The sequence below is a fragment of the Falco cherrug genome, chromosome 5 (genome assembly GCF_023634085.1).
Source record: "Falco cherrug isolate bFalChe1 chromosome 5, bFalChe1.pri, whole genome shotgun sequence".
Taxonomy (NCBI): Eukaryota; Metazoa; Chordata; class Aves; order Falconiformes; family Falconidae; genus Falco; species Falco cherrug.
Window position 1 is genome coordinate 64,352,792 of NC_073701.1, and position 23,947 is coordinate 64,376,738.

General features: G+C 45.7%; 1 protein-coding gene across 2 annotated transcripts in view; it reads right to left on the reverse strand.

Annotated features, from left to right (window-relative positions):
• SFMBT2 (Scm like with four mbt domains 2) overlaps positions 1-23,947 on the reverse strand; it is a 122,523-nt gene that overhangs the window by 94,840 nt on the left and 3,736 nt on the right. Inside the window, exons 2-4 of one of the 2 annotated variants that reach the window (XM_005446200.3) lie at positions 14,104-14,273; positions 7,181-7,275; positions 3,611-3,851 (exon numbers count right to left, since the gene is read on the reverse strand). In XM_005446200.3, coding sequence (XP_005446257.1) covers positions 3,611-3,851; positions 7,181-7,275; positions 14,104-14,209 — 442 coding nt within the window. In that variant the 5' untranslated portion in view covers positions 14,210-14,273. Of the gene's footprint in view, positions 1-3,610; positions 3,852-7,180; positions 7,276-14,103; positions 14,274-23,947 lie in introns of those variants that run through there. The other variant, XM_055711470.1, reaches the window with a different exon arrangement.

Sequence of the window (23,947 nt, forward strand, 5' to 3'; positions counted from 1 at the left end):
AACCCAACTGTCATCAACAAAGGAAAACAGCACATGGAAATAACAGGCTAAAGGAGGCAAGAGACCTCTTTTCCTTTCACAGTTAAAGGAATTGCTAATAAGGGAAAGTTTAGTCAGACTGAAATTTTTAATGCTCAGTGGGTAAAACATCCCAAGGGATGGAGGACACTGAAAAACAACTGCATTGGCTCTGCGTTGAGGAGGAGCAGACTGTTTGGCTAAGACACAGGAGGGGATAACTGCCATCCCCATTTCCATGCATGCTAATATAATGGGGAGATTTTAACTAACTGATGGAAAGTCTGTTACATCTCACCCCTACAGGGCAGAAAACAAAGCCTGCTATTCCACCACAGCCTTGCCACTGTCAATGAACTTTGAAGCAGGTTGTCCTTCCTCTTATGAATGACAATTGCTGTGGGGCCTCGTCAGAAAGGATGAAAATTTCACACTCAGCAACATCAGGCAGTAGCTACCCACTGGTCTACACCACAGTTAATATGCAATAAAAAAGAAATCTCTGTCCCAGGACGTGACTTTAGAGCTGATCAGTGCCAAAGCTACAGACCATAAGGACAGCTTCACACTTGCCTCAGCTAGTTCATGAATAAACATCCAATTCATTCAAATGAGTTCTATATTAACTAATTTAAATAATTTTCATTTTGCTTTGAATGGTAAACAGATCTATTCTGCCAGGATAGTTGAGTTTGCAATTCAAATTACACACCGATTTGTAATGAGAAAAATATAATTAATGGCAAAGCTTGAAGCAACTACAATTTTACTCCTTTGATTTCCTGCAGGGAAGGAGGGGCTGGAGGGTGAAGCTCACAGGCACACACACACACTCACACCGTCTGCTTTCGTAAGGCAAGACATTTTATTGCAAACTCTAGTATTTGGCTTGGGCAGTCCTATTCCAGTGTGCTGTGCCATAATGTCATGGGAGGACATACCACCGCTTGACACTATACTCGCAGGCACCATGCTGCAATACTAACGTCACCCAATAAATAATCATGTAACAGTCTGTAAATTAAATGACTTCCTTCTATTGGGATCATAAACAATAATTATTTGGCAGCTGCCCCTTAAAAGCTCTGTGTGTGCTGAACATTAAATCAAGCTCTATTGATTTGCTAAACGGACCCGGCCCGTTTTTTCACTTCTCTCTCCCCTCTAATGAAATTCTTCGTCCTACCACTCTGTACCGTTCTTGTCTGGCATCACATTTAGAAGATGAATGCCGATCAGTCCAATCTGATTCGTAAGCAGAGACAGAGCACTGTCCCAATGCTGGTGTTTTGCCCGTCCAACACGTCCTTCTCGGCAGATATGCTTTCGAACCAAACCCTTCAGCCCCTGATGAAAATGAAACCCTAGTGACAGATAACTGGCATGTCTTGCCAACAGGTATCCTCACTGCAACCAAGATGTGCAGAATCAGGCCCTTACAAAACAGGTCCATGTGATTTGAAGCCAGCTTTCATTTCTTCCAAAGGTCTGACAACAAAATAGCAGGCAAAGCTAAAGATGTAAAAACCTCCATGGAGTTCATGGAGAACGTCCATTTCTCTTCTACCAAGGCAAGATCCAATCCGGCAGGCTGCACCAGAAACCACTCTGAGCACTGCAGTGACGTCTGGCTCGCTAAGACACATTCACTCATCAGCAAAGCAATTAAGCACAGGACAAACTCCAGACACCTGCATGCTGCAGGTGTAGCACTCACAAGCTACTTCTAAAAGCTGGTCAGAGCTCCATTCTCCCTACGGAAGACAAGGGGCGCTCCTGAAAACTCAGCTGCCACCCTGTGGTGTCCCAATGGGAGCTACGATCTTTTGGAAGCCTCACCTCTGACCAGAGGCTGCGCACCCAGAGGAGCTCTGCCGTTCATGAGCATATTTAGGACCTCTCTCTTTTCCAAGTGGGAGAAGTCCTGAAGGCTCCAATCCTCCAGGCATTTTAGTTACCTCGTTCCAAAACGGAACTCAAGCCCTTAAACGCCTACATCTCTTTTGAAATTACAATGCATCTAATTTACCCTTTTTGAAAACTATACTAAGACATAGTCAGTGAATGGGAGTGGGGAAAAAAACCCAAACAAAACAGGGCACTTGCCCAAATTTAAGACCCTGGTATAGAGTTACATCACCCAGCCAGCAGAGAAAGGAGCTATGATGCACTGCACATTTGCAATCGTTCAAGCAAACCAATTCACATGAAGTAGCCAGAAACCAAAGAGCAGATTCCAACATTTCCATGAAAAGCAATTGCCTCCAGTTATAAGACAATCATTATTTTCTATTACAACAGTCAATAAGATCTCTTACCCCTTGACCCTCACATTCTGAGATTTAGTTTACAGTACTGTACACTCTTCTGGTAACATTGATTATCATCCACGTAATAAAATGTAGTTTAAGAGACCAGTAAAATAAAACACCTAACCCTTTTCACATCAGCTCAATTTACTAGTGTGAAGCCAACAGGTTTCTCAGCCATATTTGTCTTCAAGACTTCCTTTTTTCTTTTTCTTTTTTTCTTTTTTCTTTAAGCAATCAATCCTCTGTTTATTCAAAATACACAGACCAGAACAAAAAGAGAAGTCCAGCTCAGAGCTCAGCATACGCACAGCAGGAATGTCAGCTCTTATTCAAAGACCGAGCCTGCAGCTCGCTTCCATGGGAAGTCAGGCAACACCTGCACCAGGAGGAACCGCACACCGCATGCCACACACGCTGTTCTTAACGGTCACATGTAACAAAGCAAAAGAACAACTTCAGCAGCAGCTTCCTTAAGTGAGACTTTCCTTACAGACATGCACAAGCTGGAGGCTAAATATTCATCTTTTCTTCCCTTGCTCCAGAATGAATGGGATATATGGCAGGAATACGGATGAGTAACAATGACAAGCATGCTTCTGCTTGGAGCTACGCAGTGGTAAGGGTGCACAACTGTTCTGCTGGTGTCACAGCCAAAAAAAAAACACCACCATTTTTCTTAAACACTACGATTATTATTAAACTGTTCCACATGAGCCACCCAGTCACCTACAGCTCTTGCATTCAGCTTTTCTGCACCTAAGAGCTGACAATCAGGATGTGCCCCAACCTATGACAATCAAATTTTGCTATCTTTAACCATGTGTATCTACCACTGGAATTAAAAGCTGAAAGGATCTGGCAATGGAAGGTTTTAAGCTTTCAGGGCAAAACGCTTGAGTGCACAGCCAGCTTCTGGTTTTGGTTACACCCAAACTGATCTTGCTTATTTTAGTTTGTTCTCATTCTGAATTCCATCCTTCCTTCCCTCCTACAAGAATAGGACACTTTTCTCCCCTAACTGAAAATAACAGCTTTATAATTTAGCAGTAAGTTTCCTTGTTAAGACAGCTTCCTATAGAAGTGCCTTCTGTTTTCTCCAACTAGGGCAAAATGCCTTTGCTAGAGGCTGACAAATTGAATGACCCATTGACAGGGGACCTGGCCCTGTCTGCATCACCAGCTGAGGATCTAGAGTACCCATCCCAGATCATCTAGAAGTCTGGAGATTAACCACCAGCCCAATACCAGAGCGTGACCCTAACAAAACACACAGAACTCACCATCTGGAGGCATCAGGACCTTGTTATTCTGTGTACACCAGCCAACCGGGTGAAGATCTGCTGTCATCACGTCACACCAGAAATCTGCCCTGCGGTCATCTCCATAGCCACAGTAACGAAGCAGTAAGAGCTGTCCACATGTTGTAATGATCGTAGCCACCCAGTATGTGTCTGGATTGCTCTTGTTGGCCACTTCTAACTTCATCCCTGGTTGGAAACTGCTTTGAAGGCTGATTTCAACCTTACAAAATGAGAAAGGCATGGTGTTACTTTTTCTTCTTTGCAGGGAGACCCTCTCCCCAGATAAGCAACATAATGCTGCCCTTAAAGAACAGCTCTGGAATAGGACATGAGATGATTTGGGTCCTTAACCCAACCACCTCCTTCTCAATCTGCCTGGGCAGGACCATTCCTACTTCACTGGCATATACCCCATCATGCAAGGTCCCACATGCTTCAAAGGGGCCCTCCAGCAGCAGTAACCTCAGATGCACTACATCTAAGAGAAGACTGGTACCCATCTTTGCATCAGAAATCTCACCAATGCCTGGGAGAAAGGTGGTGGAACTCAAATGAGGTTTCACTTCCCACTGCAAAACTCCATCAGGCAAATCACAGGACACATGCACAGTGCTAAGCACCTCTAGGAGTTAACCCAATTATAATCATTAGTCCATCAACAACACTGAAGCACCTCTGGAGGCCTGACAAGCATCAAGGGCTGAATGCTGTACCAGGCAGACCAAGGAGAGTGTTCCTACTAAATCCATATCCAGCAGCTCAGGCCTCACCTGATTCACCCTCCCAGCACCCTAGTAAATAAACTGTGACCCGTCACTGAATAAAGCAAATGGTTTGGGTCACTGTCCTGCCATCTGATGGAGGTGTCACTTCCATTTATCTCATCAGTGACAGACCACAGGTAACTTGCCTTAGGACACTGGAGATGCCAGTGCATCTCTCCTGGTACACTGCAGGACCTTTCAAGTATCTTTCAAGGACCAGTAGGGTGTCTCCAGCTGTTGTTGGTAAAGAAGAAAGGGATGCCAGTCCACTGGATCAGATGCCAGACTTGTCTTCAGTAGACCACCCAAAATGTAGCCTGTTATTCCCTATGAGATGTTTAAGGACAAGTTCTAGGTTTCTTAGTGCCTTATCTCTACTGAAACCAGAGATGATAAAGTCTGGTTTAAGCCTGCCTCTGATTAACTTCTCATTTAAATGACAGGTTAAAATGCCTTTTACTCACAAAGATAAAGGTAATATGGTCTACTTGGCCACCTGAGGACTCCACAGACTTGGGGATGCCAAGTTGCAGAGAAAACACTTCTCTGGCATGTCAGCAGTACTCCCTCCCTCATCCCACTCCAATGAGTGCTACCCAGCCAAAGCCACTTATTTGCAGGTAAGAACACTCCATGTGCCTTTCCTTGCATGGGCACTTCTATCAGCATCAATGCTTGGGAGTCATGGAATAGTTGAGGTTGGAAGGGACCTCTGGAGATCATCTAAGATTGAAGAAGATCTGTTACATTTACTTCTTCATTTAGTCGTAAGATAGGATCTTTGCTCTTGTGATGCTAAGGGCCTTCATAAATCATCCAGGATACATGTTAATTTGTAGTTTTTCTCCTTGTGTTTACCATAAGTAAAGACCAAGATGGTTATCTGGAGACAACGGACTTGTGACTGGAAATCACATGAAGAGTGGAATCAAGCAGACAGATAATCTTCTCTGAAGGCTTTCAGGTTCCTGGCCAACCCAGGGTGTTTTGAGGATCAAGTTTCAGACTGCAAAGCGTAATCACTAAGGTCTGTTCCCAGCACTAACTTAGCTCACATCAACAGTCCCAGGACTGAGGTGCTGTGAGACACAGCAATCAGCAGGATGACGTGGGCATCTCCACCACCTAAAGACATCTTTAGGACTTCATGAAAGCACAAAACTTTTACCTGGATCTGGTATTTGGGTTTGCACCTGGAGCAGAAACCTGGGAGAAGATGCTCTCTCCAGATAGCTGCTGGATCAAGGATAAACTCTACAATAATCATTGCCCTGTAATTCTCTGGTAGAGAGAATTATCGTCCCTCATTCTCCAATACTCCACTGTTGTTCAAATGGAAACAAAATGGGGAATGAAGGGTTGTATTATTTTTTCAGACATAGATGGAAGAGACATTTTCCATCACTGAAGCTCCTTACCCCTTCAAAACAAGCCAAGAAATCACCTGGAGACAAAAGTGGTTTAATGGCATGACAGCAGCCATCCAGATGAATATTTCTCTTAAAGTAGCAACAGGTTCTTCAGGAAGTTTCCTTTTCACTGCAGCACAACTACACTGCTCCCAAAGGACATCTCTGCCAGCAGACTAGGTATAAGGCAACCCAGAGCACCACAGCTAAAACTTCTCTCTTCCTACCAAAGATGTCCACATCCTCCAGAGCATGCAGCCAAGTGAAGCTGGGAGAAGAGCCAGTGTGACTGACAAGCAGCTGTACCAGAACAAGCTGCTGCCTACACCTGATGGGCCAGGTAGGAGGACGAGCAGTCTATCCTCACGAGACTTGCAGCTGAGGACAGAGAACCACCATGACTTGTCGTGGCTTCACAACAAGGCATCACAACACCTTCCCAGTAGGCCCCAACGTCAGTCTTGTAGCTGAATGACAAACACGTCCTGGAAAAATCTACGGATGTGGCCACACGTGCACACCCTTGTCGGTGATGAAGAACTCATGTATCAGCTTAATTTCTGCCCCATGTCCTCATGTGACATCACACACATGGAGCTGAATAGAAGAAGTTAACAACTGGTGGTGGATGGAGACACTGGTCCCAAACAACAACAGCCTTGACTGTGATGGGCTCTGCTTGGAGACAGTCCTTTCTTCAAAGCATGTTCCAATATTCTTCACCAGTAGAGACTTCAAAGACTTCAAATGCTACTTGTGCTAACACAGACCAGAGCCACAGACCATGCTGTAACTACCACAGCTGTCTAGGTGATCCATGTTCACCCAGAAGAAGCATCACCTGCCAAAGTACTTGGTTTTCATGCTTCTGAGATAGCATCTCCAGGCAGGAGGCTGAGAGATGGTTTCCTGTGGGCCATGCTGCACTCTAGTGCCGAGTGACCCCGCTAGTCAGTAAACCAAGCATTAAGAAGACAGCTTCGGAGAAATGAGATACTCTTGCAAGATCAATCTCTACAGGTTGGGATGGACAACAGTGAATAAAGAAAGAGAAGGAAAAATAGATAAGGGGGGGTGGGGGGGAAGAGGGCATTAAAAGCAAAAGAAGAGCAATAGAAGACCTCAACAATGGAAAATTTGAGTCAAAGGCAGAAGATAAGGAAGCGGCATAAACATGGCGCTCTGAGCTGTGCCTGCAAACACACCGAGTCCGCCTCACACCAGCTGGGGGGCTATTCCCACGAGGGCTGTCACATGCATGGAGGGGTGATTTCTCCCGAGAATCGTCAGACCCCCATCTCAGTTCTCCAGGGACCCCCTGAAAACCAGAAGAGGGAACACGCGCAACACCGGCAAGGCTCAGAGCGAGCACGTACGTGTTTGAAGGAGGTGTGGGGAGCAGCGCTGGCTCCTGTTTCCTCCAGGAACTCGTCCCAGTTGAAGTCTGCATCCTCAATGCTGGAGCCGTCGTCTGTTCAAAAGCAAAAAAAAAAAAAAAAAAAAAGGAAAGAAAGAAAAGCAGCCTAAAACACATCCAAAGAAGGCAAAAGTTGTGTCAAAGAGTTCAGGATGACAATAGCAACCAGTTTAAACATCAACACCAGGGAAAACAGAAAGCTTGGTTTCTTGGTTTAAAAATCTGTGCTGGTGATCGGCTCTTACCACACATCCAGCAGACTTTGGGACTTGAGCAGCCAACAGTTTTGAGACCAGAAATGACTCTGCTTTCCTGGCAGCGGGGGAACAAGCCCATCATACTGCAACAGGCACTTATGCTCTTGCACTTTGTATTTGTATTTGAGGACTCTCTGCAAGGGAGGTGGCTGCCTGTCCACTGTCACAAGGGCACAATGGCCTTGCTCATGCCCCAGAAGTGGGTCACCCAGCACCGTTAATTACAGCACTGTCCTAGTGATAACAGTAGAAGCTGCTTCTGTTGGCTGAGCAGTGTGTAGAGCAAACACCCAGACCCTTGGGCTGGGGAGCCCCATTTTCGATCCTGCCACCATTTCTCCCCTTCATCAGTATCCCTCCACCCAGACATCTCAGCTGAGGCCGCCATGCCTTCCTCTCCCAAGACTGAAGTTGCTTTCCCCCAAACCTCCCAGCACCCCTCACCAGACCACCTCTGCCTTCCTGCTCTCCGCGCTCCTCCGTGCCCCATTTCAGATCCAGGGCTCTGCATCCTGCCTCTCCCAGCCACACTCCTGCCCCACAGGATCCCTCCCCATAGCGAAGGACTTGACATGACTGCTCTTTTATTTGTTTCTTTTTATAACAGCACTGAGTAGAGCAGAGCTGAGGCCTCAAACCCTTGCTGAAACACACACAGCAATAATTAAAAATAAATCTTCTTTCACTTACAGAAAATCAGCCAAATCTGATTGTTTTCATTTTGTTCCCAAGCAATCTCGCAAAGCCAGTTTCAGCCCCAGAGCAAAAATATTTACAGTCTAGCAACAAGCTCTTTGCAACAGGCATTTATCAGGCAAACTCTGCAAGACCCTTACCTGCCCAAACATTCATCAGCATGGTCATGATGTAATTAAAGTGACTCATGACAAACTGAATTAAGAAACCTCCCCCGACAGTTTTATGAAGAAAACGGCAGGGTTAATTTATTGCAATTATTGCTACAGGTCTCCATTTTTCAGGACCAGAAAATTATGCTGTGCAATGGGAATCTCTCATTATTAAAAGGGGAAGACACAGGTTTTATTTGCTGCCTATGGAGCCAGACATACATAAATGAGGGGGGAAAAGTGCATCAGAAGAGGGTTTTTGAGATAGAGCTGGTGGAGGCTAAAGACCTGTCTGGGAGTTCAAAAAGGAGCACTTTGCACACTGCTGCATCCAGTCTAAGGTCTGATTCCTTGCCTCAAACTCAAATAACCTGCCTAAATATGAAGATGTAAATTGATATTTACTCCCACGATGACTTTTCAACTCAGCAAGACAAGAAAAAAACCCAAGCCCATGATTACAACCTGAAAACAGAATAATTCAATGTAGAATAAGGGACGGACTTTGTTTTGTTTCTTGCCATCACTGCAAAAACCTCCAGGCATAGAAACTGGTTCTGCTTGAGATATCTGACCCAAAATGAGGGGTTTGTTCATTCTTGACTGAAAGATAAACCACAGCTTAAATCACAAGGTAGGAGCTTGGTGCAAAAAATGCCAAGAGTTTCTCTCAAGTATATCACGCAGACAAGCAACTTAGATGATCAGGGAAATTTTTCAGCCTTAATGTCTGCCACCCTGTAGAGTTAATGTTTCAGAGAAGAGCCAGGTCCAGAGATTTCAAAGGGTGAGTCTCTAAAATAAAGCATGTTAGTCCATCAGTAGATGGGCAGATACGGTTATCCATCCCTGGCTTAAAATTGCTCTGATGCTTAAGATCTTTTTACCCTGGGGCACAACCAATCTCTATCCCACTAGAAGTCAGAAGCATCTGACAAGAAAAGCTAGAAGTGCATCCCCTCTGCCTGGCTTCTCCCTACTTCTGCATCCATCTGCGCTTGTGGCATTGGGACAGGCTGCTCAGCAATCCCAAGAACATCTTCATTTCAGGACACCTGCCACGGACAGGACATTTCCAGGTCAGCCCTGGGCTCTCTTCTCTTCTGCTCATGTACTTCCATCTCAGAGCGTGACCCATTTCCCTCAGCCCATGATGCCCTCTGTACATTCCCAGTTTTTATTCCTGCTTTTTGCCGTAACCTGCTGGGTGACTGCAGGCAAGCATCTCCTTTTCTCCAGCCTTCCTTGGTAGTCTGATGGGAAGGGGCCATTCCACAGAGCAGTGGAAGCAGAGATTTTTAGGCAGTTCAGTATATACCCTCCAGCCCTTGCAGTGAGCAATGCCTCCAGGGTGGCAAAATCTTCTCCAGAATTTGGCAGCAGCACGTTAATTATGTTAGCATTGCAGATGATGCTAATTATGGATGCAACAAGTCCTCCTGTACTTCGTAACCGTATCACCCGTGACCTATTCTGCCACATGGCAACACGGAGAGACTCACCAGCAGGCTCGTTCACATGCAGTTCAGCAAAACTCACAACAGCACCTGCCTAAAGAAATATCACCCGCATCTCTCCGATCTAAACCCAAAGCAGAGAAGCTTCAAGACACCAGGAGGAGGCAGCGTGCCAACTGCAGCCTTCCCTCCCTGTCAGTTCATTTCTCTCTGACACACCGTAAGTTTCACTCGTCTGCCGTGTTTTATCTGTGGACTTTATCAGGAAATTACTTTTACAAGGTCTGTAAAAATAATGTCAGAGTACTCATTTATCACAGCATCAGTGTTTTATTTTTCTTCGTTTTATCACAAAGGATTCTGAAGGGACTCTAAGTTTCTGAAATGTTTTCTCAATGGACTTTGTTCCCTCTAGAAATCTGGCAGAGGGGCATCCGAAGCAGAGGCAGTGTCGCCCAGGGATGAGAGCAGCCCAAGGGACCCAACCCCATCCACATATGTAACGGGACTGTGCACAAACTCTCTCACTCATCAGGAAAGCCCTACTGTTGAGCAGCAGAGGCCACCTCTTCCCATCTTCTCCCAACTGGTGCCTGGAGGTCCCCCAATTAAAAGGCAGAGAAATTCAAAGGCTCTTAATATACGCCAAGGAAGACTGTGTCCGCTTCAGGAGCGGTTATTGCAAAGCCAATCTGCTCGCCACTCCACAAGCCATGTGCTCCAAGAAAGCCCTGGCTCTGCCGGAGAGCTGCAAAACCCCAGGTGCCAACATTTCACAGAGTATCCTGCAAGATGATAAATTTGGCATTAGGCCTATTTTACATATCAGCTCCCTTTCCAATTACTGCTCCTTAGCCCCGGTGCTCGCTCTTAACGAAAGAGTCAAGGCTGGGTAGCCTACACTACAGTAATGTACAAACAAGCCCAGGATGGCAAATAAAATCAACAAGTCATCATCTGTGAGCCTCTCAACGGCTTTAAAGTGCTCATGCACTGACACTATAAAAACACAACTGTTCCAGCTGTTCACAGCCCCCTGGGATGTTTGGCTGTGGGAAATAAAGGGGAGAGAAGACCCAAAACCTGTGGTTCCAGAAACACTGATTTTTCCCAGGCTTCACTGAAGGAGCACGTATTTGTGGCAAATTGCTCAGCCATCTTATTTACCATGAGCAGACTTTTTGAGTGAATAGAGAACTGAAATGCTTTAGCAGTTAACATACCAAGCAAGGCAGAGGAGTGAACCTGATTAAACACAAACCTCCAGCACTGCCCTGGGAAAGTCACCCAGATCCATATCCCCAAAGACATTTAGGCACCACAGGCCACTTCTTCTCATTCCAAACCCAGTATCTATGGTTGTCCAACCGGATTTCATCCTAGAGGCTTCTGTCTCTCTTCCATAGATATAAACAGATCTAACGGTGACTAGATCAGCCTGCAGATGTCCACTCTGGAAATGTCTGAATTGGAGGACATGAATCCCACCGCGAGAGAGGGGTCTGCATCATATAAGCAACAAGGATTGAGGTGTTCCCCTCTGCTCCAGCTAGGGCTGATTTTCTTTATCCTCAGTGGGAAGCAACATGCAGCTCGAGATGGCAACTCAACTCAAAGGCAACCTGGCACCTGTGTTAAAATGGGTCTGGAGCTGTATCCTTCTCCACTGCTGATACAAGCAGCACCAGATGACTAGGTTTTGTAAGGTGTTTTAAGACACCTCAGCTCCAGATTCAGATGTTTAACTCTAGAGTACCCTCAGGAGCCATCTCTATGAGTTGCACTATAGAAGGGAGGCTCCTTCTTTTTCATATCTACGGGAGAACCCAGGGCAGTATTTATGTTCTTACCTACAGTAACATAGGAGTGTCTTGCTTCCTTTAGGTGGGATGAATCCAGGTTTCTCATCACAAGCCCTCCATACCTACACATCCTCCCCTTAACAGAGACAGTACACTTTGCCTCCTCCTGGATGCCTAGAGACGTCCATTAGATGAGGGCAGCCATGTGTGATGCATCCCCCCATTTAAGTTCCTATCACGCAACTATTTTTGGTTCAGCGGTTTCCTTGAGACAAACATCATTTCTAAGCAGTAGGCTGCATCTTTCTTCTGTAAGCATGTCTAGTTCCCCTTTGAAGCCATCTGAAACAATCAGAACCACTGCACATACCATGGGGAAAAAACAAAACTTTGGCTGAGCTAACAACCCCACAGCACAGGAAAGTTTCCACCTCCCTGTTTCCCATCTAACATGCCGAACTTAAGAGCCCAATTGAACCTACAAGCATCATGGCAAGACCAAGTGGACTACCCTACATCTCAAACACGTTTTCAGTGCAACACAGCCAGTTTGCATTTTTTATAGGACATTCCTCTCATTTTTCTCTACCCCTGCTGACCTGATCTCTTAAAAGCTCACCTGCATTTCCATCTCCACTGCACAAGCATGATTCAGTTGCTTGCTAAGAGCTGCCCAAGTGGGCACTGGCAACCTACTGCCAAATGTGCCACTTGTTTATTATCTTCACAGCAGAAGTTGTAGAAGATGGTTGCATTGCTCAAGGGGCTGTGCAAAACAGCCCATCCTTCCCCTAAAAATCTTACAGAGTCACCTCAAGGACCACAGCCCATAGTTTCACTGGCATGGTCTTACATTGCTGTGAGTCTTCCCCTCAACTCATTAGTGAATGCGGCAAAGATTCAAAGGCCGGTCACAGCTTTCCAATGGGTGGTGTCCAGGGAAACAAGAAAATCACTGAGCCACTACAAGAAGCGAAGAAATGAAAGGCTGGGTGCCCAAAGTTCTGAGGTGCTGAGGGAGGAACAGCAAAACAAGGACCAGAGACACGGCTTTGCAAAAGACTTCAGCAGAGTACTGACCAATAAAAGCACAAACAGCACCATGGGAGAGAAAAGATGCAAAAGACACTAAAGGCAAAGTATGCAGAGTTTTTAAGCAGTCACCCCAACACTGCTACTGGTTGCATTCAAGTAGTGTTGAATCAGTGATTCACCACTGGTGAGGGCACCTATTTTCAGGGAAGGAGACTTTAGGCAGCCCTTTAGGAGGTCCACCTGCAAGCACGGCCTTTCATATACCACTCACCTCTCAGGATCCTCCTGCAAAGAACAGCTCTCACAGAAATGCAAGTGAGTTCTGGAAAAGCGTTCAAAGCACACGAGCACCAACACAGGCACCACAATGCAACACCAAATGCTTTAGTACAGATTAACTGACTGACAGCTCAGTGTTGTTCTCCACAAGTTCATCAGTTGAGCTCTCCCATGCAAACACAGACCAAGGATGAAGTTACAAGTTATAGCTGAACCAAATATAATACTATATAATTAATATATTAAATTATAATAGTCCCATAAAATGGGACCTGGGAGAGGTCCCATTCCCACCAGCATGTGCTCTGGAACTTCTTCCAGCCAGTTCAACTCACAAAGCTAGCAGATATTTTTTAATTAATAAGCTTTCTTTTTTCTAGATTGTTTACCTTTCTGCTGGGTTAGTGAGTAGACTGACTCAGCCCAGGGTGTGGTAGGTGACAGAAGGGGTGCAAGAGAAGATGAGGTATAAAGAGGGATCTCCCATTTTGGCATCAGAAAGAAAGTAGATTGGGTCTAGCCATATATGCAACTTCACCACGAGACACAGTCTCCTCCTGTTAAGGCTAGATATGGGAAGTTAAAGCACCCAATTCCAGCAGAAGACACCAGAAACTAGCACTTACTCTTCTGTATCTACCATGATGATCCCCAAATTTAGCACCATGACCTCCCACCTTTAGGTGCCCATCCCAGAGCATTACAGAGCATCCGGCGATACCCGTGAGCACAAGGACAACATGCAACCAGCTCTCCACCAGCTGCTCTAATGTTTGCGAAGCCCTCTCATCTGAAGCACTCTAAAAAACTGTGAAGGAAATGAGGGTGAAGGGCAAAACAAACAAGAAATGCTGTGATTTCTGAACGTTCATTTCCTCTCTTTAACCACTTCAACAAATGAAAAAAAGGGTGGGGAAACTGGAAGAACACAGTGTGATGTCCTGGAAAAAGTTTTCTGTTGCTTTTTGTTTAAATTTTGCATAGCTGCTCTACACCATAGAAGAGATCCAGAAAAAGGAAAGCTCAAACTTCCCAACCCATCAAGCGTGGGAAACTGTCCAATCCTCAAGACTCAAAAAAGGCCTTCCAGGTGTACAACCATTTCCAATGCTCCCCTGGCAATGTGGCTGTCTCTACCTCCAACAGAGATGGGTTGGAGGGCCGTCACAGTGAAGACAACCCATGGGGGTGAAGGAGAGCTCACCTGAATCAAACTGCTCCCTGCTGCCGTTGGCCGGGCTCTGGCCCTTCTCTGGGGAGAGATGCTGGGTCTCTCGCATGGTGGCGATGAAAGACGCCCTTGTCTCCATGGTTCAGAGGAAGAGGCCTTGCCTTCCTAATTCATCCTGCAGCAGGGAGCGCCTAGAGGACAAGCTAAAAGAAAACGAAAAAAACAATGAGTGATTTGTTCTACTGACACCAACCCATTCCCTCAGCCTTTCCTTTTTTTTTTTTTAATTGGAAATATTTTTTTTTATTACTTAAAGGTTTTGAAGTTATCCCATGTTGACTGCAACCCTTCGATCTTGCTCTCTCCTCCAAGATGAAGCTAGAGTTGGATAAGGAACCACAACGAAGTAGCAATAATATCGTAACAGCCATAATAACAACAATGAAGATAATGAGGCAATAAGCAGCACCCACAGGATTGGCATTGCAAAGTTCAGTCCAGCTACCTGTACCGCCAGCAGAGAGGGAAGGACCAGCCCATAAAGTGGCACAACCGATGCCCCAAAAAAAAAAAACCAAAAAAAAAACCAAAAGGAAAAAAAAGAAAACAAAAGGCAGGAAGGGCCAATCCAACTGTCCTCCCGCAAGTCCAGCCCTTGACTTCTAACTTCTTGATGGCTAACACTGCATGAGATACATCTCACTCCAGAAATATTCAAATTTCCAAAGCGGGAATATTTGTGATCATGAAACGGAGGGAACACTGAAGGGAAAAATCCTTGGGAGAGACTGGAGTAACTAGAAAATAAAGTTCAGCATGCAAAATGCAGATACCCTAGTGAAATAGCACTGGCTGCAACTGTTTTTTGAATGAAGACTGACCTAAGGTAACTGCACCAGTTAGTGCCATGCAGGGTAGCAAAGATTAACTAAGGAGGAGATTCTTCTCGAAGGAATGACCACAGTAAATACAAAGTGGAATAAAAACACACAGAGATGAAAAATTATATGAGGAAGGGACTACAGACCGACTAGATCTTGAACCAGACACCAGACTAAATGAGAACCGTATTTCTAGCTACAGTAAGCCACCAGACAAGCAATACCCAGAGAGACACCTTTAGGAGTAGATTAAAAAGAACTCCAAAGTGAGCTTTTCAGTAAAACCCTCTGAGATGGTGATGAATTACAAGGTGTCAAAGGAGGACTGAAAAAGAGAAACCAAGAGCTCAGGTTATGAGCACAGAGGGAACGAGCTATTCACACAAGATATGCTAAAGCAAAGACAGATGGTACAGAAAGCGTATGTCCAGAATATACCATGTGGAGGACTGGTCCTGCTTATTAGTGGATGCCTCCAACGCATGCATGACAGAGAGGATGACGCTGGCAGCACCACACAAAATGCTCTGCAAGAAGAGTGACTAAAAGTAGGGAAAAAGTTTACTGCCAGAGATCGGGCAACGCAGGAGATAATAAGGTTGTAAAAATACTATGGGATTTTTTCAACTTTTACTACTCAGGAGGCATATTCAGGAAGACCAGACATGGTGGCTATAAAACAGAAAGAGGGAGAGTGTTCTGTCATAGGTTCCTCGTTCCCACTTTTTAAGGCTGTTCCAATGAAAACTGCGAGGAAGAAATGGACACGCATGAGCAGTCATAGGAGGAACTGACCCAGATGGGGAGCATGTCAAATGTAGACGTTATATCCATGAACTGAACCATGGTGGGATGCTCTGCTAGAGTGATCACAACTGTGTTGTGGTGACTGCAATTAAACCATGGCTGTTTCACAAAGCATTATTGGTAGAAGCAAATTACCAAGGCAAGTGATACAACCCACAGCTGAAGCTTGTCTGGGCAGTTAGACCCCCATCAGCAATTTGTGTTCCCCACCCCAAAGGAACCTGCTAATGAAAGAGAAAAAAAGTGTTTTTAAAAGAGGAGACCGTAAACCAACTCAGAGCAATATGCTTGCTGGTCTCTTTGCAAAGTGCTTAGTATACTTTGAGCACTCCATAAATAATAATGATCACTTCCCCACTGCGATGGCCACTACAGCACTTCATCTTTATTCTTTGTTGACATGAGACTTGCTAATGAATTAAGTGTATTATATACTATGTGTATTTTGAGTGCAGCTAACCTCAGAACATATATATCACTCATCCCTAGTGTATATTAAGTTTCAATTAACTATGAAACTAGAAGCAATCAGTCTATTGAAAGTCAAAAACCACTTCTCCTCTGGTAGAGAATACTTCCGTAAATATCATTAATAATAAATTCGTTAAGTATCAGGATTTTACATCAAGCTTGTTAAATTGTGAGAGGAGGGGAGGAGTCAGCTGAAGCTAACCCTTGCATGGATTCAGCTGTTTTCGTTTTTGCCTAGGACTAGACAATGATGTCTACTGAAAAAAAAAAATTCAGAGGATGGAGAGAAACAGAGAGATCAATTTAAACACAACAAATCAATCACTTCAAACAGAACTCGGTGGTAACAACATAAATACCAAGAGGAAAGATAAACCTCCTGGTAGCGTAGTTAAATCTTGTGATGCTCCTATGATGATAGGACAAAGTTATGAGCTGATGAAAAGCTGAAAGTGCCCAATCAGACAATGAGAGTATTTGCTGCTTCTTGTGCAGTTCAAGCCCCAAATCTGCCACCAGACCCACGAGAAAGGCCTGTTTCCCCGTGTCAGGGAGTTTCCATCAGAAATGGAAAACAAATGGGAAAACCAACAGGAACCTGACAAAGGTGTCTGCAGCACAGCTGGGATCCATCTTCGGTGGCCACTTCTGCGGCTGGGCTTGAGCCACTTCGATTAAAAGGGGGCAATGCAGAACCTCTCAGCCAGGTTCAACAATGCCATCAATATTTTTGTTGGTCTAACTATTCACTCTAGCTATGCACAACTTACTGTTCTTGAAACGTCATGTCGAGAGCAACTGCATCCCAAGAAAAATGGATCTGTCAGAGGCCATAGCTTATCCTCTTATTTTGGGAATAACTAGTTTACCATTTACGGCAGGAGAGCATTTAAGTATTTTCTCAATACTATGTGACAACAAGACCACCTTTATGCAAACACCAGCTTCAAGATAGCTCTGAGCCGTGGTGTTGATACAACTAACTAGCAAAGAAAGCTGACATAGGGTATTAATTTTTCACTTCTTATTAATTGCTGCTAATTAACACTTCAAACAGAGTCCCCAGCCATACTGTTAACAGTAGCACAGCGACTGGCCTGCAATCATCAACATTAAACAAGCAGCACACACTACCGTGCTCCCATTTCTCTGCCAGGCTGAAGAAACGTGTGTCCACTGGAAGCCAAGTGAAGGACCACAAGCCACACTGCCAGCACGTAAACCATGGTGTGGGAGACAACAGCACAAGAGTCTCAAGGTGATACTACGCTAGGCAGGAACACAAAGGAAAATATTGTGAAATACATTTGAAAGAGGAGGGAAGGGGGAAAATTCCCTGGTTTCAGACCACTTGTTCATTGTTTCTGCACAGTGGTGGTTCAAACCCATCCAATTCTCCCCCCATCCAGCTCCCATTCCCCTAGTATTTAATTCAGATCCGGACTCTTAATTCACAGGCAGAAAAAGCCAGCCAATATCAAAAAGCACCTCTTTTATTTCCTCCTTCCCACGGCTGTCAGTCTCAGCCACACCATTATTTCAAACATGCTGCCTTGTCATCTGTATCAATATTGGCTCTTTGTGTAAGTGCCGGCATCAGCTTCCTCGCACCATTTCATATTTCCACCTCCTGCCGACTCCACCCGGCTTCTCCTTCCTTTGGAGTAAGCCCCTGGAGGGAGGGGTCTCACACACACAGACCCAGCACCCTAGGGCTCTCCCTTAGAGTTATCCCCAAGAAACTTATTTTCTCCCTCTAATGTATGCTTGGTTAATTGGGACTGACATAAAAAAGGCAGGCTCCTGGAAGAGAGGATGCAAAAAAGATCCTACATCCTTGAAACCTTCTGCCTGGATAGTGCATCGGTTGTGCCAACTTAACGCTGAGTCCTGAGCAGTGGAGAAGTGGAAATCCCACTGCTTTCCTAACGACATGGCCCCTGCCTCCAAAATTCACTAACACCCATTGACTGGAGATGGTCGCACGTCTCGGTGAAGAGCCACTTGGTGAGAACAGCAGGGCCGCAATAAGGGCTGCCAGCACAACCCTGTGCCCCTCGTGAAGAGCCCCTACCAGGGACATGCCCCGTGGGAGGGTGAGTCCATGGGCAGCCCCAGGGCTCACTGTGTTTCCAGAGCTCAACCCTAGGTATGCTGGGATACAAGGAATCCACATCTCTTCTTCCAGCCAAGCTGGAGAGAAGCTGAACACGGCATGGCCCCAGCAGACTTTCTTGCTGTGAAAGTAAAGGCATCTGCTGATTTCACCCAGCCCCTTCAAAGCCAGGCACTACCATGTGCCATTTCATGTAGCCTTTACCATTTTCAAGCCTTCTGCAGGACCACAAATGAAAAAGCCACTGCAAAGAGATGAAGGGAACCGTTTGGGAAAAATGAGACCAGATCCACCTGCCTGAACAATTGGGAAACTCCAGCAATTGGTGCTGAGGCTCCCAGGGAATGAGACAGGACTGTGCTCAGACGTGCCCTGCCTCAACCCAACCCTGGAGCTGAGATGGTGACTCCAGTTGTCTCCTCTTCTGTTCTACTTCCAGAACACTTCATTTTTTAATGACCCCCACTAATGTCTCTCACCTGGCCACATGGCTTTACACCAGGTAAGATGGGGGCATCCAGGTCCGAGCAGATGGAGCAAAAGCCTAGGTAGGACACAGGTGATACCAGACCGGGTCCCAACTCCACTGATGACTTCACGTTGGGGTTTTCCAGCACAGCAAATCCCCATGAAACAGCACTACAAGAAATGATGCCCACCAATCCTACCCACCTCAGGTGGGATCTGCCTTACCTAGCCAACCATCTGCAGCTAACCGAAAGAAAGCATCTCCAAAGGATAATCAGTGTGGTCCAAGTTGGACACCGGAAATTCAGATGAGATGAACAACCCTCTGAGGATGCCTGTGCTTGCACAGCACCTGCTACAATTTCAGACATCCGAACGTGCCAGAAAACAAACTGAAGTGAGATGCTCAGATGCCATATGGTACCGGCCCTGTATGTGGAGCAGGGTGAAGGGTGACTCAGCCCCGTGGGACTAGATCTAGGATGCACTGCTGGCGGCAGCCTGCCACAATATTTACACACCCCTGAGCATCTGCACAATGGAAAAGGAGGCTCGTTTGGAAGGGCTATTGAAAACATCAAGGAACAGCTTTCACCTCCTAGAAAAAGAGCCTGTCTCTCTTCTCAGACAAAGTACCAGCTGGAAACCTCTTAAGGATTACTTCTTCCAAATTTCTGTCCTTTTTTTTAATTATTATTATTTATTTGAGAGCTTCCCTCACCAACTGTTTTCACTTATATCAAGTGACAACTTTTCTTTCATACTGAACACCCCACAGGATTTTACTAAGGGCAAACTACTGCTTTGCACAGCGCTGGGTTAGTTCAGATGTGCTCTGGGGTGGAAGAAACAAACCCCATCTAATCCGGGGAACTAGGAATGTTCTCAATATTCAAATATATAAAAAACAGCTGAGTGGGGAAAAAGTATAAAATCTATTTTCCACGTTCTTGGTAGATCAAAGAGGAAGGCTTGGGTTTAAACTGCAGGAGGGGACATTTGATTTGGGCGTGAGAAGAAATTGCTAATAATGAATCTGGTGAAGAAGTGGGACAGACTGTGGGAAGGGCACAGAGCCTTTATTTCTGGAGGGGTTAGGATGCTGATCTACCCAGAAACAGATCTTGGTACAGTTCATCCTGCCCTGGGGTAAGAGATGGTCTTTACAAGCCACGGAGGTTCCTCCCATGCCTCCTGCTCCAGCCACTCAACAGGGTTGATCCTTCTGCTCTTGAAGGCAAGCATCGGCACCATTTGTGCAGCAGCACAGAAAATAAATGACTAAGCCTGGATGGAAAATATGCAAAAATGGGAAAATACAGAACCATCAGAGCAGGGACGGTCGGGATTGTCCATCCTGAAGGGGAAGATGGACAGGAACCGAACTTCTCTGAAGATGCACAGCAGCAAAGAGATTAGGCGAGGTGGTGACAGCCCTCTGTAACTCAGCAGGTCCTTGCTCTCCTCTCCTCCTGCACCGGTGCCAAACGCCTCAAACTTCTTATGCCAACAGAGACAAACCTGTTTCACAAAGCAATTTTCTTATCCTCCCTACCTGGCATACCCCAGAGTCCAAGACACACACAGAGATAAATAGCAGTAAGATAAGGTAACAGAAAGTAAAATAAACCTAATTAGAGAAACTAACTTGTTTACAGCAAAAAGCCCTGCAGTATTAGGCAAGAAAAATCAACAACAAGAGAGAGACAGATGACAGGCAGGCACATAGACACGGGTACACATCCCCCTCTTAGCTGCCCTGTGGGTACATGTAACTGAAGGACCTAGAGCTGGACTTAAGCAAAAACCTGCCACAAACTTCACCGTGGACTAGATCAAACCTCCAAAATTAAGAGCGCTTTTTCATTAAATTTCCCTTCTCTTGAGCGAGCTGGATGTTTTATAACCAAGGGCTAGAAGGCACCACTGCCCTGCCTGGACCCCTGCCATCGCCCCTGCTAACACCGGGCATCCTCACCTTCAGCATCCCACAGAGCACATGCGCATGGCACGATACCACCCTCAGCACCCACATTTGCTGGCTGGGGGACCCTCCCAGACTCAGATGCCAACACCTAGATCCAGCCCCAAACCACCCCACAGCCCTGCCACCAGCAGCCAGGCAAGGCGAGCGACTGCCTCTCCCTTGCCCCACGCCTGCACTACTGATGCTCACTCCAAGCAGCTGTAAAATCCCCTCCTGTCACAGCGCTGATATTTTCCATCCTCTTTCCATAGGTAGAAATGTCAGCGTAAGGTGTCAGGCCAGGGTGACTGAGGTCCCCATGTACTAATCCTTCTCATTTCCAGCTGTTCTGTTACCTACAAGATGGCTGTCACCTTCTCCATGTTTCAACAGGCAATTCCCACCATGCAGACCCACCTTGGTAAAGCACTTCTACCCATGCTAAGGACCCAACATACACCAACTACTTTGGGAACACAGCATATTTAAGATTAGGCATCTTCTAAAGCTCTTATCTGAATCAGGGCCATGAAAAACACCAACTCAATATCCGCAACCCCCTTTACAACAGGCAAAAAAAAACTGCTGGGAGCAAGCTCAGCAGCAGCATGCTGCTGCAACTCCCTGTCTTCTCTCACCTCAGTGTTCGAAACAGAGCTGAAAGGAGGAAGCCTTTTAGATGGGTGACTTGAACACACACACGCAGCCACTTACCATCCCGCAACATCTCATCTGATGCTTATCATCTCAGAACGGCAGCCATGTGGATCAAAACAAATCAGTCAGACACCCTGAACAGGACCAATCAGCCAAGCGATAGGAGTCATCCAGCAGGAAACACAAAACACTGTTTTCATGGACTTAATTTAGGGCCCAATCCAGAAATCCCTCATCAGCCAAAAACTCCCATAGCCCAAGGCAATCAGTTCTGCCTTCTATGTTGTGATGCTTTGCAAGCAGGCAGAGCCGTTTTCCAATTAAAATAAAATAAAAAATTTAAAAAAAAACACAAGATGCAAACCAGAATCCAGGAAACATCTGCCATCTGATTCCAACACTTTTTAGGAAAAATGACATTTTAGGTCTTGGCGCTGTTTGGTTCATCGAAACAGCACAGCTGATCAGCATTTGGGCTTCATCCTACACACGCTTACATCTCTTTCAGTGCTCTACATCCAGAAGCAGCTTCACTGACGGGCAGGATCTGCCAACACAAGGGGGGGGGGGGGGGAAGAAAAAAAAAGAAAAAAAAAAAAAAGAAAAGATCCAGCCCTTGCAGCCATCTCGTGCCACCCCTTGGTACAACAGCAGGAAGAGGAGGACCCTTCCCTTCGCCAAGCACCTGTGAGGGCAGCCAGCAAGCAGATCCCTGCCAAGGTCTACCCAGAACCAAATTCCACAAGACACTAATTCAGAGCCCTGCAAGTCACATTTTCAGGGCTAATTCCACCCCGTCTCTCTAAGAAAAGACAAATTGGATTCCCTTTCATTCCACAAGCGGCCTCTAAGAGATGCTATGGTGACCATGTGAGCTGCTCCAGGACCCCCAGGTTTAATGCCCCACCATCACCCACGCAATGGTGCACCACGGAGTCTGGTCTTGCGCCTGCACTGAGCTCCTACCCTGGACCTTCCTCAAAACACCTTCCAAGAAAGAGTTAAATATTATTTTTTTTTCTCCTTTCTTTAAAGGGGATTTTTAATGCATCCAGGAAAGCTATTGGTTCCCACCCAGAAGTCTCTGCAAGGGACTTAGAGCTCCTTTGACTTTAACGATCCTCAGCCCACAGTCACTGTGTCTGATCTGCGCTCCAGGGGCAATGATAATGCCACCTCCTGGATTTTAGTGGAGGGAATTTATCTTTCTTACCATGCAAATAAACGCAAAACTTTCCAATAACTTATATTCAAACTGGGTCTCAGGACTTCACCCAGGAAAACAGGGCTCCTTTGCACAAGCCACCCAATGATGTTAAGAGTATTAATCATGAAACCAAGAATCATGAGTAAGAGTAAAAATAGCAAGGATTCTGCATATACCTTTTTTTAAGCCTCACACCTACTCAGAAATGATCTCTGGGTCAGCTGTCAAGAACTGCTTGGGCAGGGTTTTTTTTTCTTTCTTTTTATTACTATTTAATTTTAGAACACACACTTCTGCTTCATAAAAACTGAGTAACTGTGAACACATTTTCCAAACCAGCCTTCTCAAAAATGCCTTGTTTAGGTCTTACCAAGGGCAATCTCAAAATAAAACTTTTTCAGGAGGTTTTTTAAATGTCTGTGACAGAGTCTTTGCTCGTATTTCTGCATATCCCTGTTCTGCAACCCAAACATTTTTATTAATCACTGTAGCAGTCACACCTGAATCACAGAAAATAAAGAGAAGTCGTCTGGCAAAAAACCCCACTGGACAGATTTGACTGGTTTCATCAGAGATGACTGTCATGCAAAGATCAACAGTTTCAAATGATGAGTTTTAAATATCGACAAGGTACCGACGGCTACTGTAATCCTAAAAAAACCCCGCTCCCAGGGACCAGCACATGACAGTGACAGAACAAACTCTGTATTTGTAAATAGCATCACTCTTAACAACAGCATTTCATTTTCAGCACTGACAACCCTGTTGCACCAGCTGATACATTCTGATGTGCTAATAATATTCACAGTAATGAAATACCTCTGGCACCTCCATCGCCTTCAGGTCATCTAAAATGTGGACTCTGTGGCCACCACAGTAACTTCCTCTGTACACCTTCAGAAACACGCCTCTGACTCCTCTGCTCCAAGTTCTGCTCACTTGTCCCAGGTCTTGGAGCTTTCCACAACTCCTTTACTTTGTCACTTGGACAGAGTCAGGGACCAGCCATAACCATCAACCACCACCACCCTTGAAAAGCCCCTCGGCCGCTCCCCATACCTCCCCTACCCCACACCAACATGAGTTTAGCCAGCAAAAGAACAAATAAGACACCATCTTCCTGTCCTGCCCTTCCAGGGCATCCTTCCATGTCCTGTCCTTCAGCAAGGTAATGTCACATCCCCTCACTGATGCTCTTGTATCAGGCCAGCATCCCCATGCCTGTGGAAGGCCAGAAACAGTGACTCAAAATACAAGTATGTACTTCATGGACCAGCAGCACACTCAGCACAGCACAAGCCAAG